Below are 15,914 nucleotides of genomic sequence, written 5' to 3' on the forward strand. Positions count from 1 at the left end.
AAGGACAAACACACGCACACATTAAACTGCTGAGCTCTCTCACTGCCGTGCTCTCTCACAGTAACGCCATCCCCCTCCTTCAAGCTGCTCACTTCCATTTGTTCAGCAGTGAATTCCCTGGCTGTTAAACTGAAGGATTGACTGTGGTGCCTGTCAAGCTTTTATCTTTTGACCTGATTCATTTTCATTTCTGCTATGAAACCGAGGATGGAGTGGCTCCTAGCGCCGTTATTTTGTCTGAGAAACCGAAGACGTATCGTGTTGTTGGAGTCGTCCCATTGTTTCTCAAAGACGCTGCAACATTACTGTACTAAGAGATGATTGCAGTAGAATTTTATGGACTGTTACCGTGAGAGCAATGGATCTGCTGACCACCGTAATGACTTCCTTCTAGCCCACACCACCGGCTTTAACAGCACATAAATGTGATTACAGAGAAGAATCTGTTTATTTCTGTCTTATTACTGCTCCAGAAATTACACCATATTGTTTCCCATAACAGTCTCATTTTCTACAAAAGGAGAATTGTGTAAGTTAAGTAGCCTGTCTCTTTGAGTTTAGGGAGGATCGTCTTCTTATTGCTGCTTTTGCAGTTTTCAGCAAGTTTTTAATGAAAGAACCAGTATGATTTCTGTCCAATTACCTTATAAGACCCGATATCATCAGCAAAACTGTGGTTCAAGCAGTGGATCTAATTGGTGCCATTGATACATATAAAGGCTGCATACAATCATCATGGATTTCTACTTTTCCCGACACTCGGTTAACATGAAGACATAAATTTGGGCCCCACACAGAACCGCAAGGTGAACCCGCCTGCGTTCATAAATGGTGCAGTGACTGTGCAGCAGCGTCGGCTCTCCTGGGCAGGAAACAAAAGGACGTGAATGAGCAGCTCTCGCCGTAGTAAAATCCTCCGCCGTGAGAGCTCCGCTGCAGCAGCGTCGTAAAGATAAGACGACAGGTGTTTCCTCCGCTCTGCAGCCGTGCGCCACCGCCGGCTTTTGTCTGAGCGCACGCGTCTGTGGATGGATGCATTTAACAGCGCGTGTCACAGAGAAATACACTTCTATTCCTGCTGATTGCTGTTGCCTGCTGGGCAGTCATCGTTCTATTGTCGGTGTTACACTGGTGGAACTAATGGATCCGATAGGTGCGTGTTTGTCAGCCCCATACATTTGAATACAACAGTAGGTTTACGTTGCTTTGCTGCAGAGCTGCTCCTGTTAATTAATGCATAATTCATGATAAACTCTGTCCGTGGCAATAAAAGATGCCACAAATGAACAAACGCCTGTTGTTGTATGTGGAACGCTCACATGCTTTGCACAAGTGCTGTCCTCATCTTTAGAGAATACTTGTCTGCCCTCTTCAGGCCGGGAGCATGTGTAGGCTTCAAAAAGGCTGGAATGATGCAGATGAAGTCGAAACGTCAGTAATCCAATTAACCCAACAGGTGCAGCAGGTGCCTGTGTGTCGCAGCAGGGGCCCTTTCCCCCCTCCTTGTTTTATTTTGTCCGTCCTTAGAGGCCTGGAAGCAGAATATCTAACCAAACTCACCAGGTAACTTATTTGCAATTAGATTTGTTTTATTTGCCCCATTTCTTCCCACCAGCGTCTGTAGCTGCTTCTGGAGCCAATTACTCTCCCAGTAAAAACGTGCGAGACGCTGTGTGTGTGTGTGTGTGTGTGTGTGTGTGTGTGTGTGTGTGTGTGTGTGTGTGTGTGTGTGTGTGTGTGTGTGTGTGTGTGTGTGTGTGCGTGTGCGTGTGCGTGTGTGTGTAGGCGTGCATCTGCAATTTGTGACAATTCCCATCCAGGGTCTGGGACTCTCCCGGGGACTCCCAGGAAATTACACCTTGCTCTCATCGCTCCATCTTTCCAGAGCCTGTTGAGCTGCCTACTTCCTCGCCAACTCCCCCCGCTCCGGCTGACACAGTTACTGTACAGCTGTATGACACCAAATGTTCCAGCAGCCCAGTTTCTGAAAAGCCATTTCATTTTTCACTCTTGTCTGGGACTTGGGGTAATGGGTTACTCTCACTCCACATGGTTCCATCAGTATTACGCATTCAGAGTTATACTCGCCGGCCTTCTGCGACCTCAGACAGGCAATGCAATTATGACGGGCCTAATGCCCCACTGAAAAGCACTGTCAGACTGCTTTCAGCCAGGCGAGGGCCATGCTGTGCTGCATGCACGCCACACGATTTACCGCTTCCCATCCCTACAGCGCTGAATATAAAGTAAGACATTATTGAGAGTCATAAGGTAAAAATTGAATATCTGCAATGCGGCCTCACACATACAGTCGAAAGTGTACAATACCACTGATTTTGTCCACGCTTGTAATACAGAAGGGGAAATGTCTTATTGGGTCGTTGGCGGGCGTCCAGACTGGATGTGAGCAGGTTCTACACAAGAAGCAGCGGACACAAAGCTGGAGTGAAGAGGAACAATCATCTTTACTCGCATTACACCTTAACGATGTCAGCATCCTGCTTAACGGTTACATTTTGACACAGTGTGTGAATGAAAACCATTACTAGAAATGGCGCTAGTGGGAACCTGTTCTTTGGGCTCCAGGCCATTATTGTCTCTACTGTACAGCGTCAGCCTACGACTATGGCCTCTCAAGGCTGTGGACAGTTTATAGTCATTCACTCCGTCGGACGTTGCAGGAAAGGGAAGTTAGCGCTGCATTGTTAGAACATAATTCATCATTAAAGTACAATAACTGTGAAGCGTGTGTTTACATTGAGTCTGTGTTTTGCTTCACAGTAAACTGCTCCCTACACAGTAAGTCTAGACTGTCTGCTGTTGCTCCGTGGGTATAATCCTCCCTGCATGATACAAGAGGAAGCGTTTAAATTATACCAGAAAGCAGCGTGTGGTTGGATCCATCCTCCACTAATAAAACCAATATTGCAGGATAATTATCATGGATTTTTCCAATATGCTCAGTGCATTTCTCCTGGAGGCTAAACTGTCAGGCGTTGGCAGATGAATTTTGCTTTTTATTAGCTCACAGTAAACCACTGTCTTAGACGTAATACAATAGCCTAACGTTATAGTCCGGGGAACCTGCAATAAAAAAGCAGAAAAGCACCAGTGATTGCATACTAATGTAATATGCAGCTTAATGCATATTGTGTAGTATGTGGTCACACTGATGCTCTGTTTCATACGTGATATGTAATTAATCTCCCAAAGGGCTCAACAGAGAAGATGCTGACCGCGGCAATGATAAGCAAATGGATAAAGCTTGTGTCAACACACAGTGGAAAAATCAAGTTACGGAGACAGATTTGGATCCAAACAGTCCGACGTTTACAGGTTGTTCTTCTGATTTCCTGAGGAATAAGCTGCGTTTGTCTTGCTCTGACAGGAGATGAAACCTGCGTCTGTGCTGCACATCACCACTTAACTAAAGGATCAACCGGCCTTTAATCATGAAGAATCCAACACAACCACCGGGCAGCTGTGGCGACTGACTCCATCCTTTACAGCAGACACAAATCCGCCCCCCGCTGCTCCCGGCGCTCATCGCCTCAATTTACTGCACCGAAGGTAATTGTGGTGTTTTAGTGCGTTTTCCCGTGTATTGTGCGGTTCATGGTGACAGCGGCAGCAGCAGGTTAGCTTCTGTCACAATGAGCCACGGCTGAGCAGGTGGGATCGTCCCACCACGGAGACCCATGCATCAAGGAGCTGTAAATCCTCCCCCGCCTCCATTTGTTTACGCCTCCTGTTTCCCGCCAAACAAACTGCTAGATTTCCCCTGAGAGGCGCCGGCCCCTCGCCGCGTCCTCAGTGGACGTGCTTTATGGGCCCCGCGTCCAGATGAGCGCCGTTAAAGGCTGTTTCTAAGGTGTGTTTGTGCAGACGGGAGCGCGAGGCCCGGATCCAGGTCGATTGTTTGCACAAAGGGAGACGTGCCGTCGATCGGCACGCCGATCGCGCCCGTCGTTCTTTTGAGTCAACGCACTGATTCATTTCGCAGACAAGCAAGTATGTCCCAATTTGATTTTAATCCATCTCTCAATTCATGCATCAAATCCTCCCGCACTGAGGCAGGTGGAAGCGGAGCAGGAACAGCGCTTCTCCATCTACTGCCTCGTCACAGTGCTGATCCAGTGACTGCTTAGACAGACGGGTGGTTTTAACTCTCTTAGCTTCACACCACGTGCATCAAATGCATAATTAGGGCGTCAAACTTTTTATCGTAAGTTTTCACTCTTCAGGGCTCTTAGTATTTAAATAGAACCTTTGATGAGGCAGCACTTCGTGCATATTCTGTTAATTGGCTGCACTGAAATGACGCTTTTATAGTTTTGCTCTGATTCCATGGTTAAACTGATGCTGAACTCTAAACCTCGTGAGAGTGTTCACCTAATATCTGAGTTTTACGTCTTTGTGCCAGAGTGTTTTATTGACACAGCAGCTCGCAGACGAGTTGACGTATTTCACCGGTGAAGGACGTGACCCTGGTTGTTTATTTCCCATGATGAAATTGTCCAGAGGCTGATGACTCCGTAAATAAACAGTTCATGGAGCAGTAGCTCTTGACTCCCAGAGCCCCATGTAATCGTACTGTATAATCATCAGAGGCCTACTGTACTTTCCTACCAGGTTTAGAGAACTTGGCATGAATGAAGTACGGTTTAATCCTTCTGATCGAACAAAGCACAAACATTTATTCTCTCCAGTTAAAGCTCAACCCTGTGACATGAGACTAGCATCATCAGGGCCTCACAAACCCAATTGCAATCGCTAAGCAGAGCTACTCATACAGAATTTAATTGAATTTACTGACAATTACTGGACATTCAGTGACTGGAGCTGTTTGTTAGCACGGCCACAGGAAATCTGTGCTCAGTACCTTTAATTAGTGAATTTCCTCTTGTTTCTCCATATGGTCTGAAAATTAATTTCTAATCATCACATTCTAATCATGAACATAATACAAACGTGGAGTTCAACAGTCACGTTGATGAAGCAATGGTATCTGCCTTTTTCTGTGCTGCAATCACGCTTTACGTCTTAATTAAGCTCTGAATGTTGTAGAAGTCGTTACGTGACTGTAGTGTTCTACATCATGTACCTTTCCATGCTTTGTCAGCACAATTTACTGTGTCTAGCTTCGCTGTATAGTCAATCTATAGAGTCCTCCCTCCTTACGCCCACACAGCCGTTAGAAACTGTGTTGCAGGGGGAGAAATTAAAGGGCCACAAAACAGAAATCTATAAACATATTATGTCCTGTTGTGATTGGAAATGTCATCAGCAGAAATCTCACAGCTCTATTGAGCGATGAGCCAATTTCTCTCACTACATCTAAAGCAGTGAAATGTAAAATGGCTGGAAATTCTCAGGATTAACTATGTACAGCAGCACCAAAAACAAAACGACCACATTTTCCAGCCAATTACATTTTAAGGCCTCTTATCAAGACTGAGAATGGACTGTAATAAAAAAGGGCTTTGAGATCTTCTCTTGGACGATGAATAATGAGACATAAACATTTATTGTGTGCGGCCAGTCCCTGCTGACCACTGGCCTTCACTGTCCTTCTGTAATAATGCTCTCCTCCTCGCTGAGTTGTCATAAAGATATCTGTCTCTGAAGTCCACATCAGGGGTTGATTGAGCGTAACACTGAGCGTAGCTCCTCCTGAGGCGACGGCAGCACAGTCACGGTCACGGCTGTGGGACGCTGGACGCTGGACTGGCATTTCACTGTTGTTGATAATATAAAGTCACACAGGAGGAACAGATTAAGGTTCCCCCAGTTTAGCAGCAGCCGCTCTTATCACGTCGCTGCTCTGCCTGATTCTGGTGGAGGATCAGATAGTGCCTCTCTGATCAGCAGCGTAATATCCAGCAAATTACCATTTTACCAGCGCGCAATAAATGCGAAGATGAAATGGATTCTGCAGAGCGCTTGAGTTTATCAGATTTAAACATGCAGCAGTGTCTGACTTCTTGGGGAAAGCTCTCAAGAAAAACAAAGGAGACCGTTGGAAACGCAACAGCAGTTACAGTAATAGGAGCATGCGCATGCAGCCGCTCTGTGTGCGTGTTCGTAGGCGCTGAAGCTGTAGAAGCAGCACGTTGATTCATTTCTAACGTTTGTGGAGTTTGACACACTGTCGCCCTGCTGCAGAACGGCTGCACAGATTCTCTGTGGAGTTGTTTGCAAATCATTCACAAAAGCAAACAAATAAAAACCAGTTTAATATGAATCAATTTGCTGATTTTAAATTGCTTTGCAAAACTCTTTGCATAATTCCATTTGTGTGTGATGTTATGAATATGAGCAGAGTCCTAATTGTGTTCATATTATTGCAATATTCAGCACTTGCTCTGTCGTGAGTGCAGTGTGGCTCAGTTTAGAGATGAAGCCCATGAGTTTCACTCTGCTGCAGTGTTTTACTGTCCACAGCTGCCTCTCTGTCCCACTTTAAGCTTGTACCTCATCACTGGCCTCAAACCTCACAGATCTCATCAGTATCTAGCCCCCTAGTCATCTTTAAGGGGAGAAGCCATTCAAAGGCACCAGCACTGATGCCCCACACCTGCATGATCACACAGAACCAGTACAGAGGAGCGTGGGGTATGAAATGACGAGCAGCGAGGCTGCAGGTGTCTTGTTATCACTCAAGTCTTGCTGGCATTTTGTGCGTCGGCTAATTGGAATTTCTTTCAGACATTAACCCACCGGCCTGTTTCACAACTTCAACAACCTTTGACTGGGCTGATACCGGTTGGCATGGCAACCTCGTGTCAGTTGTGTAGCAGATGCAGCAGCATCTCAGCTGACCTGCTGCCTCTAGCCCCAGTTTGTTTTGCCCTTTTATTTTCACATGTTCTGCTTAATTAGTTTTTCTAATGCAGGTAATCTGAGATGCTCTAATGGGATTTTTCCTCCTTGGGTTTTCCTTTGTCTCCTTACCTCTTGTCAACAGTAGCAAACAAAAGAATGCTAGGTGCTTGATGCACTGAGTGTTCAGTATGGCCATGCAGTGCAAAGGGATCTGTCTGAACAGAGATATTCCACATAGATAAGTCAGCAACCGCGTTAGTGTTCCCTGCACCCTGACAACCAGAGTCACAAGCACTGAAAGGACCTCATTGAAACCAAAGAATAGAGAAGTCGAGAATAGAATAAAAGCCTTGAAGGAGAAATGTACTCATAAATGTGTGGGAACAGGTGAGACACACATGTTTGCAGCTGCTACAAGAGCGATCAGATCTTAATCTTAGACGTGGGAAGAAGTTTGAAGGTGTCTCAAATTCCATAAGTCATGCAGATATTTGGCTTCTATCAGTCACGTCTTCATTTATACCTGTGTTTGTGGCACCTCAACATTTATACTATTGTAATGAACCAAATGTTAACAAAAGGCACAATTTAGATTTCATGATTATTATTTTTAAGCTGTACTCAGATTTGAAAAGGGTTGTCAAACCATATTAATGTCGAAATCCATTTTAATCATCCCCGATTTGTCCACTAGGGGGTGCTAGAGTGGAAGATAAGCGCAGCAGAGGTTCTGTATGAGTCATTCCGTTTAGAGCACAATATATAATGAAATAACTTGAACAATCTGTGTAAGTCAAGACTTTTTAGGCTGTTAATTCTACAGAATCGTTATCTTATTGCTTTGATACAGTAATAAGCAGTAAAGCTTCCACAGCTGTAATCTAAATGTGACATAGACAACTCTCGTTTAACAAAAACAATAAAGAATATGAGGTGTATATATGTGCCATAACATTTGCTGGAGCATTTGTGTTGTGTTTGTGCTGAGGTTGCTTGGCCAGTGTTTGTCAGTAAAAGCCACTGGGTCAGATAATTAAGTACGGAGACAGATGGTGGCGGCATCCACTGTTGAACACATAGCAGTCACAAAGTCCCTTTGTGTAGCTGGGGTCAGGTCCGAGCCTCTTACGCTTCAGTAGAAATAGTGGACGGTGATGTCGTCACGGTGAGACCAGGTTTCGTGGCTCTGCTGTGTTCTATAGTATGGTTAAATGCATTTGTGCAAAGTCAGCATGGCGCTTCATACCAAGCAGATCATGAACACTGGCACGCTGCAGCTGGGGACGGAGCTGCTGTCACTCACCTACAGTAAAATATTCTATAGCGGAGGCCTCCAGGCTCCAGCAAAGTTGCACAGAGTGGCTGTATTTTCACAATGCAGGACATATAAATAGTATATGCTGATGCAGAGCCGTGCGCACGAGGGCACAAGAGAAGCAATGTTCCTCGGCAAACCTGCTGGACAGTCTAAAATGTCCTGCTAAGATTTATGACTTCATAATGAGCCAAGAAGAGGAATGTGCAAATGTCCATAGTCCAAAAAGTAGAAGAGGAATGATGTAGAGCTTTTCACAATTAAATACCAAGATTTGAGCCTTTTTATAAACAGACAGTGAAATGTCCTGGTTATTGGAGTTATGCAGTGTTACAGTATTTATACCGACTTAAGATGAACTCAAGGTGTTAAACTGTAAACACTGATTACTCAAAGCAATCGGACTAAGTGGATTTATCGAGGTTTACAGCAGCGCAATAACAGTTCATGTTTGATTTATACCTGTAGAAGAGCAGCTTCTATTTCTGCTGGATGCTGCATTCTGCTCACCATTCATTCACATTAGCCTGGTGCCTTGGCCTCCCTGACAACAGCTGCTGTGGACACTGTTTACTGATCCCACTGATGCATTTGTCTCCCAACTCAGCGAGACAGGCAATCAATATTCCAATCACAGGTAGATTTCCATTCCTGCACTGCACAACACTGAACATCGGTCAGTATCTTTGTCAAAATGATTGCCAGCATATGTGGGGAAAAAACGCTTGGAGCGGGATTGGGAGCAAACGCCCGAGTCAGCAGTTAATAAGTCAGCGCTCCAGACCAGGGTTTCATATGAGGAAGTTGGAAAACCAGACGCAGCGCCGACACTGTGTGACGGTGTAAATGAATGACCAGCGGAACCATGAGGCTGACACCATTAAACACAATCAGCAGGCAGTGTTTATCATGTAGAGTTTTTCCGCCGTGGTGCGTTCAGATGTCTCCTCATTAAAGACAACAGTGGAGCTGACTGCTGGGGCCACGCTCCGTGTGCGGCTTTCCTGTTGCATGGGTTTTGTCAAGTGCTGTTAACATGAAGACAATCACACCCAGCGCCACCTCCTCTCAGCTGAAGTGTCTGTTCGGCTTGACTGCCCCGTAATGAGCAGATGGGGCCCGCTCCTTTTCAATTAGGCCTGAACCTTGAGAGTGAGTCAGTCACAGGAAGAGCCCGGCTCACTTTCCTGCCTGAGTCCTGCCTCCACTCTGCTGGCGCCACGGTGAAGCCGGCCTGTCTGTCCTCCCGTCCTGCGGATGGAGGGCAAAGGCACCAGCATCTGCATAATCAGGCCCCGTGGCAGCCGTTAGGCCAAAGCAAGCAGTGTTGACAGAGTGGGAGCTGCCGGTGTGAGTTTAATGCTCTCTGATTCTGCGGACATCACAACCAATCGCGTCCCGTCCTGCTCTAAGTGCGTCGGACACTGATGGAGACCGACTCTGCCCATTTGCTCTTCTTTACCCCGTTCGTTTGCAGCATTTAACCACACCTGTGTTCAAATGGAGCGAGCGGAGGGGTAAAGTGCTGTTCTCAGAGTCAGGACCCATTCACCAGCCTTTGAATCATCAGAGGCTCTAAACGCTGCTTCTGTTCTGCCTCCTGCTTTCCACAGGCACAGATTGGCCTCAAATACCGTTGATTAGCAGAGTGTAAAGGCAGAGGAGCAAACATCCAGAGGAGCCACTCCTGCTGGATAAATATTTGTTGTCCTTGTTTGTATAGTGGGAAGTGCTTTGTGTCTCACAGCACCATGGTGGTTCCTAATGACCCTGTGTTTGCTTTAGAGAATTCACAAAAGCTTGGTGGAAATATGCTCACGCAACATTTATTCAGATTAGCACAGGCGCCTGCTTTTATGCTCTGCTCATTTATAAATCATAAGTGGGGCAGAAAATGATTCTCTCTCACTGTGTAGATTTTAATGCATTGTCAATGCACAGTAGCTGAGAATAGCAGCTTAAAACACAGTGACATTAAAATTTGTATTAGATGTTGCATTTACTTCTAGAACACGTGCACCTCTGTTTCCTTTTAACCCTCAAAACATACATCTGTCTCCCATGTTCTAGGATTGGAGAGAGGCGGCGTGCTAAACACACACTGGTGGAGCTACTGGGGGAGAGCAGCGCAGGGATTGGCCGAGAGCACCGTCACTCAAGCATCAAACGCTCTCCGACTTCCTCTGTCCTCCTTTCCTGGCGCAGCCTGGGAGGAGGGAGTGGGATGGATCGTTTGTGTGTGAGCCTCCGTAGCTGCTCCTTGCCACCTGTCCTTGACTTACTGTGCACAGACGGGGCTGAAAGGAAGTGCTGCCCACGCCTCTGTGGCATCTTTCTCTCCATGTTTGTGTGAGTGGCTGTGGTTTTTAAATCTGTCACTGTGTGTGCATGTGCGTGCGTGTGTGTGTGCGTGCGTGCGTGTGTGCCGGTCTTCCTTCTACTTGTGGTGTTTCACTGGAGTGGCGAAGGGAGGAACGCTCGTCCTCGGCCGGCGGAGCTCTGATGGGAGGCAGCGCCGGCTCTGGTTGGGACTGGGGATGCTGAACGGGGGGAGGGAGGGCCTGTTTGAGCTGGGACAGCAGCTCCAGCAGCAGGGGGAGTACCAGGCCGCCCTCCACTGCTTCCTCAGCTGCCTGTTGGGACTGACCCATGTGCAGAGTTTCACCTCTCTGCCCAACTGCCTGCACCAGGTGAGCCTCACCAGGACTGGGGTGCACACAGCCTGTATGCCTTCATACTCACACCCACCATGCATGCACATACTCACTGTGTCATGTATTTGCACAACTGTACGCACACATTTGCATGGTCTCATGTTATCACAGCACAGAGGACACGCTCAACCTTGATATCTGTAACATCAGTGTCAGCTCAGACGGCACAGCTCACTCTGTGTCTCTGTTGACACTCTCAGATCGTCTCTCCCCAGTGGGTCTGATGTGATGATGTGGACATGATGCTTAGTGAGATACCGGATGCTGGCTACAGTGTCATCAGTCAGCTCACACTACTAACACCAGCACAGTAGTATCCAGTTGAAGACTGTGGGCTATGTTTTGAAGTCATGGGCTTGAATGTCTTTGCTCTGTGTAATCAGGCCAAAGTCTGAGCACATGAGTAACGTGCATGGTTTCCCAGAGCCTCCTATGAAGGCAGGGCCTTGCTTCTGATTCTGTTTACTAGCGCCTGAAGGAATGTCCCTGTTGTCCAAACATAGCCTTTACTCCAGAACTTTGGAGCGCATGCTATGATGTTGACCATCCCAGTCCCCTGTTTGGAGAGCCCGTCGCTCTATGTACACACCACAGTGAATAATGTTCAGAGTGATTCATCGGTGGCTTTCCTCTGCTTCGCAGATTGCAGAACTCTTCATCACTGAGAAGAATTGTATCCTTCTTCTAAAAAAAAACAAAAGCTTCCTATCTCACATCAGTTTAATTTTCGCTGTCCCACAAGCAGCAAACTATAACAGCAGCGTTCTATTCTTGTGGGTTTAACATTTAATAAACTGTCAGTGGCGGCTGGGAAGGCAAATTCCAGCACAATGGAGGATGTGGAGTCGTTCTAGAACGGGTGTGAACGCCAGCATGAGTGGATGTCTCTAAGCCAGTTCATAATAGCGCATTTGTCCCATAATGCCATGCGATTTGTGCGTAGCTCAGACTGTGTGTCTGTCTCTTAAGAGGATTTGTAGGCTCTTATCTCTGCACAACAGAGTGGGAGAGCACTAATTAACCTGTATGTGCGCTGACTGGCCTGTGCATCGCCACTTCGCTGCCTCTATGAAGCCACATAGGGCGCAGAGATAATAGAGAGGCGTTGTGTTTCAGGATATATTACCTGCATGGCTCTTCTGCCTGTTACTGAGACACTTCCACACTTTACTTGGCAGCTCAGGTTCTCTACCACCGCAGGGCTCTACGGTCGCTGCCCACTTTCCAAAACAGGTCACTTCGCTGAGCTGCGCTTCGTCAATAGCGATCGGACTTGACTCCTGTCAGCGTGAAATGATTGCGTTGTCGACTGTGAACAGGTCAAATCTGGTAGCAGCAGTAGCGTGTGTAGCTCAGACTAGTGCTCAGACATTCACGTGGGCATCGTAGACCCACAAGGTTCTGTGCCATGAAATCGGTAAACAAACATGTAGTAATTCATTCAAAGTAACTTGCTTGACTTCATTTCAGACAGATAAGATGTGTTAGGTGCAGCTGAGTGACGGTGGCTGCGTAACGCTTCATATGTTTTTATCAGTTCTGCCACTTTGCACAAGTGACCTTTGTTCAAAGCCAGAAGCTCTTATGCAGCCCAATGTTTACAGATACACGGTTCCTGGAAAGTACCCTGACCTGGACACAGTCACATTCAACAGGAATATATAGATAATATCGAGTTTGTAGATAGTCACGCTTCAAAACACACTCTAATCAGGAGAGTAGCATCACTTATTCTAGGGATCGTATCTGCGACGTCATCACATCTCTGATTCCTGCTGGGTGGCCGTGATCTGGAGCTCTCGGAGGTCAGGTCAGTGCAGCAGCCACGTGCGCTCAGCCTTTGAAGGCGCCTGTGTTAATCCAGGCTCCAGTCACATTTTGGAGTCCAGTCCAACTTTCAATTGCGGGGAGTGTTTGTGTGAGTAGAACAGAGCCCGGTCCCTGGACAGGGCTGTATGAGCTTCCTGTTGTGGTCCAGCCGGGCTAAAAATAGCAGAGAAATAGTTCCTGTATTTCAGCTCTATGCAAAATGTGTAAGGATGTTTTCATGGCACAGATTGTGGAGTTGTGTCATTGTTTTTGCTTTTTCTAGTAGCAGCTTTCTGAAATAAGTATTGTTGTTCTGAGAGGATTTAAGTTGTAGATGTTTAGTTTATGTGAGATTAGTTTGTGTATTGTCATCACCACCTCCTCAGCGATGCTGTTAAAATATTTATAACTGACTGTGTATTGTTCACATGAGGATGTTAAATAGGACATTTAGGCTGCGCTGGTTTATTTAAAGAATTCTCCATCCCACTGGTCTTTAAATTCACCTGACAGCATCAGTGGTGTCACTTTACACACTGAAGCACTGAGGATGCTTGTGCGAGTGTGATCAGGCTCTATTTTTAGGATGCTTTAAATAGAGAGCCTGTTCATGGAAACAAAGGCGGCCATAGAAAACATGAAAGCAAAATATCACAGCCAGACCTGAAACTGGTTTGTGTTTCCGCTGCTTAGTTTAAACACAGAAAAGAAGAAAGAGAAGAAACGGCACAATATGGCTAGAAAACAATGAGCAGGCTTCATTTGTTGAAACAAGAGGCTCAAGTTCAAGGACCGCTCCACTTTCTGCTTCCCTGTGTGCCCCGTTCTCAGGGGGGGTTGCAAAAAAATCTGAGTGCTATGCTGAGACGGGCAATGAGGCTGTTTTTAACTTCAGCCACTGACTAATCCCATTGACAACTGAGACTGATCCTTCACCCATATAAACAGATGGAAAGGCCCTGCAGTTCATCCAGGCGGAAAAAATGTTTTATGAGGTGGCGCTGATCGAACTCACAGCTCATCAGGGGACCACAGGCAAGTACTGATGCTAGATATTATGCATGTATAGTATAATATAGTAAGTAAAATGTAGCCTGGAGGTATTATTTAAAAATAACAATAATAAGAAGAAGTAATTATTGCTACTTTACTTACTTTTAGAGAAACGGCAGTTGGAGTTCCTCTAAACTAATTTAGTCTTTGACTCTGTTTTCCTCAGTGACAAGTCTGTTATTTTTTCTAAACCTTCAAGACTTAATTAAATTTCCTTCCCAGCTTTTAACAGTAGTGATTGTTAAGATTCACTGATAGCTACAGTATTTCTGTCCAAACTTTCATAATAGGTGATGAAGTAACATTTAGCCTATGACACCAGAGTGTATTTAGTTGAGTCACTGATCGTCTGATGACGCGTCCCCTGATCCAGCGCCGTCTCTGTTTACAACGTACCTGGTGAAGCTTGAAGCCAGCGTTTCCGCTCCATTCATCACCTGCTGCCGCGCGGCTCCAGACATCTGCCCCTCTGTCTGCTGCTGAGGCAGCAGTGCAGCGCCGCGTGGGCCCGGCGGAGGGGATCGGGCACAGACGTGGCCCAAGACAAATGGCCCCACTTTGAACTATCTCATTAGGAGCAGTGAGTTGCTGTAGAAGTGAGCTCCCTGATTCAGCACTTACTCAGATTGAAAACTGGGCTCGTCCGTGAGCAGCGCAGCCTGTGAGCTTCGTGCTCCACATGTGCCCCTCTCTGTGTAGTCACATTGATACTGTTGTGATGCAAACCAACCTTTATCGAATCCCATTGTTTAAACCTGTTCCACCTACACTACACTGCTGTGATGGGCTGTGTACAGAGTCCACACAGCACTGTATGCCGCTTGCCTCGGTGTGTTCCAGTGGGCGTGGTGTTGTTTGACTCCCTTATCCACTCTCTCCCGTCCTTATCGCTGCTGTCTTGCCTCTAGTCCTCAGTTGACTCCAGGCTATTCAGGCTTTAGGTCGGCAGCAGTGCCAGACGGGCTAATAGCCAGAAACACCAGCTCTCGGCGCTTTAGAGGTGACGAGCGCAGAAGACTGAGGAGACGGGACAGATTCAGGAAGGCCGCGTGAAGTAGCGGGTTGGCTGTGATTCCATGCCCTGTGTTTGTGTGACAGGGCCTCATGAGGAGGCAACACTAGGCTCTGCACAATGGACGACCCCCGAGGAGCTTTCGGAGCAGGCCTCCCAGGCTCAGCACCTCGAGCGCCTGGCCCAGCTCTGCATCATGAGCAAACAGTAGGTAAAACGCGTCGTAGCTCCGTTGTGCTGCTCACTGGACCTCACCTGGATGTTTATAGGAGTGTGTGTGTGTGTGTGTGTGTGTGTGTGTGTGTGTGTGTGTGTGTGTGTGTGTGTGTGTGTGTGTGTGTGTGTGTGTGTGTGTGTGTGTGTGTGTGTGTGTGTGTGTGTGTGTGTGTGTGTGTGTGTGTGTGTGTGTGTGTGTGTGTGTGTGTGTCACATTATTAAACTAACTGAACTTTTGCTTTTACAACTAAATCACTTGTAACAGTTGTGAGTGTTTTAGCGTCTCCTCTTTCTGGAGTGGAAATTTTTCGAGCTGGACAAACTGCAGCTCCAAGTCTTGCCGAGCACGAGTTGAATTTCCCTGTAGATGTGGAGAAAAGAGACACCGCTCTGTGAGCGGCGCAGGAGGAACCTTTAACTGGATCTGCTGTCTCCTGTTGCAGGGCTACTTTGTTAGGCCGTCGCAGGCACCGCTTGTCTGCCCCTCTGTTGTCATTGTTTGGAACAGGCCATTTAACCTGATTGCCAGAGAGGGTGACAGAGGGTGGAAGCTTTGCTCAGTGGAGGGCTGCTTACAGTGCTTTATTAATGCAGGGGACATACATAGTAGTTAAACTTAAATGAGCTGCTACTGATTGTGCATGACTCCACCTGGACCAGGTTTCTGGCTACATGAGGACAGGCAGGATTCACATTCTACTCTCTGATCTTCCAGATTTCAGAGACATATTCTGTTATAAGAGAATAATAAACAACCAACCCGACATGCCTGAAATACAAGCTCCAGCCCTGGTCTTTCTCCTACACAGCAAAGTATAGTATAGCACATTTGGAATCTGAGTTTTGTCATAGGAAGTCCTTTGGGCCAGGAAGGACTTTTCTGTGTGTGTCGATCAGGTGTCCCCTGAAAAGGTCCCTGTGCAGCAGAGCAAGCTGACACCTGGCCATTACTAATTGAAGGGAAGTGTGG

General features: G+C 46.7%; 1 protein-coding gene across 1 annotated transcript in view; it reads left to right on the plus strand.

Annotated features, from left to right (window-relative positions):
• The window catches only part of c22h14orf180 (chromosome 22 C14orf180 homolog), a 102,920-nt gene that overhangs the window by 82,842 nt on the left and 4,164 nt on the right, over window positions 1-15,914 (plus strand). Inside the window, exons 3-7 of the mRNA XM_055505742.1 lie at window positions 10,211-10,379; window positions 10,609-10,830; window positions 11,497-11,527; window positions 13,612-13,698; window positions 14,815-14,935. Coding sequence (XP_055361717.1) covers window positions 10,365-10,379; window positions 10,609-10,830; window positions 11,497-11,527; window positions 13,612-13,698; window positions 14,815-14,935 — 476 coding nt within the window. The 5' untranslated portion in view covers window positions 10,211-10,364. The remainder of the gene's footprint in view (window positions 1-10,210; window positions 10,380-10,608; window positions 10,831-11,496; window positions 11,528-13,611; window positions 13,699-14,814; window positions 14,936-15,914) is intronic.

This window comes from Betta splendens, chromosome 22 (assembly GCF_900634795.4).
Source record: "Betta splendens chromosome 22, fBetSpl5.4, whole genome shotgun sequence".
Classification (NCBI taxonomy): Eukaryota; Metazoa; Chordata; class Actinopteri; order Anabantiformes; family Osphronemidae; genus Betta; species Betta splendens.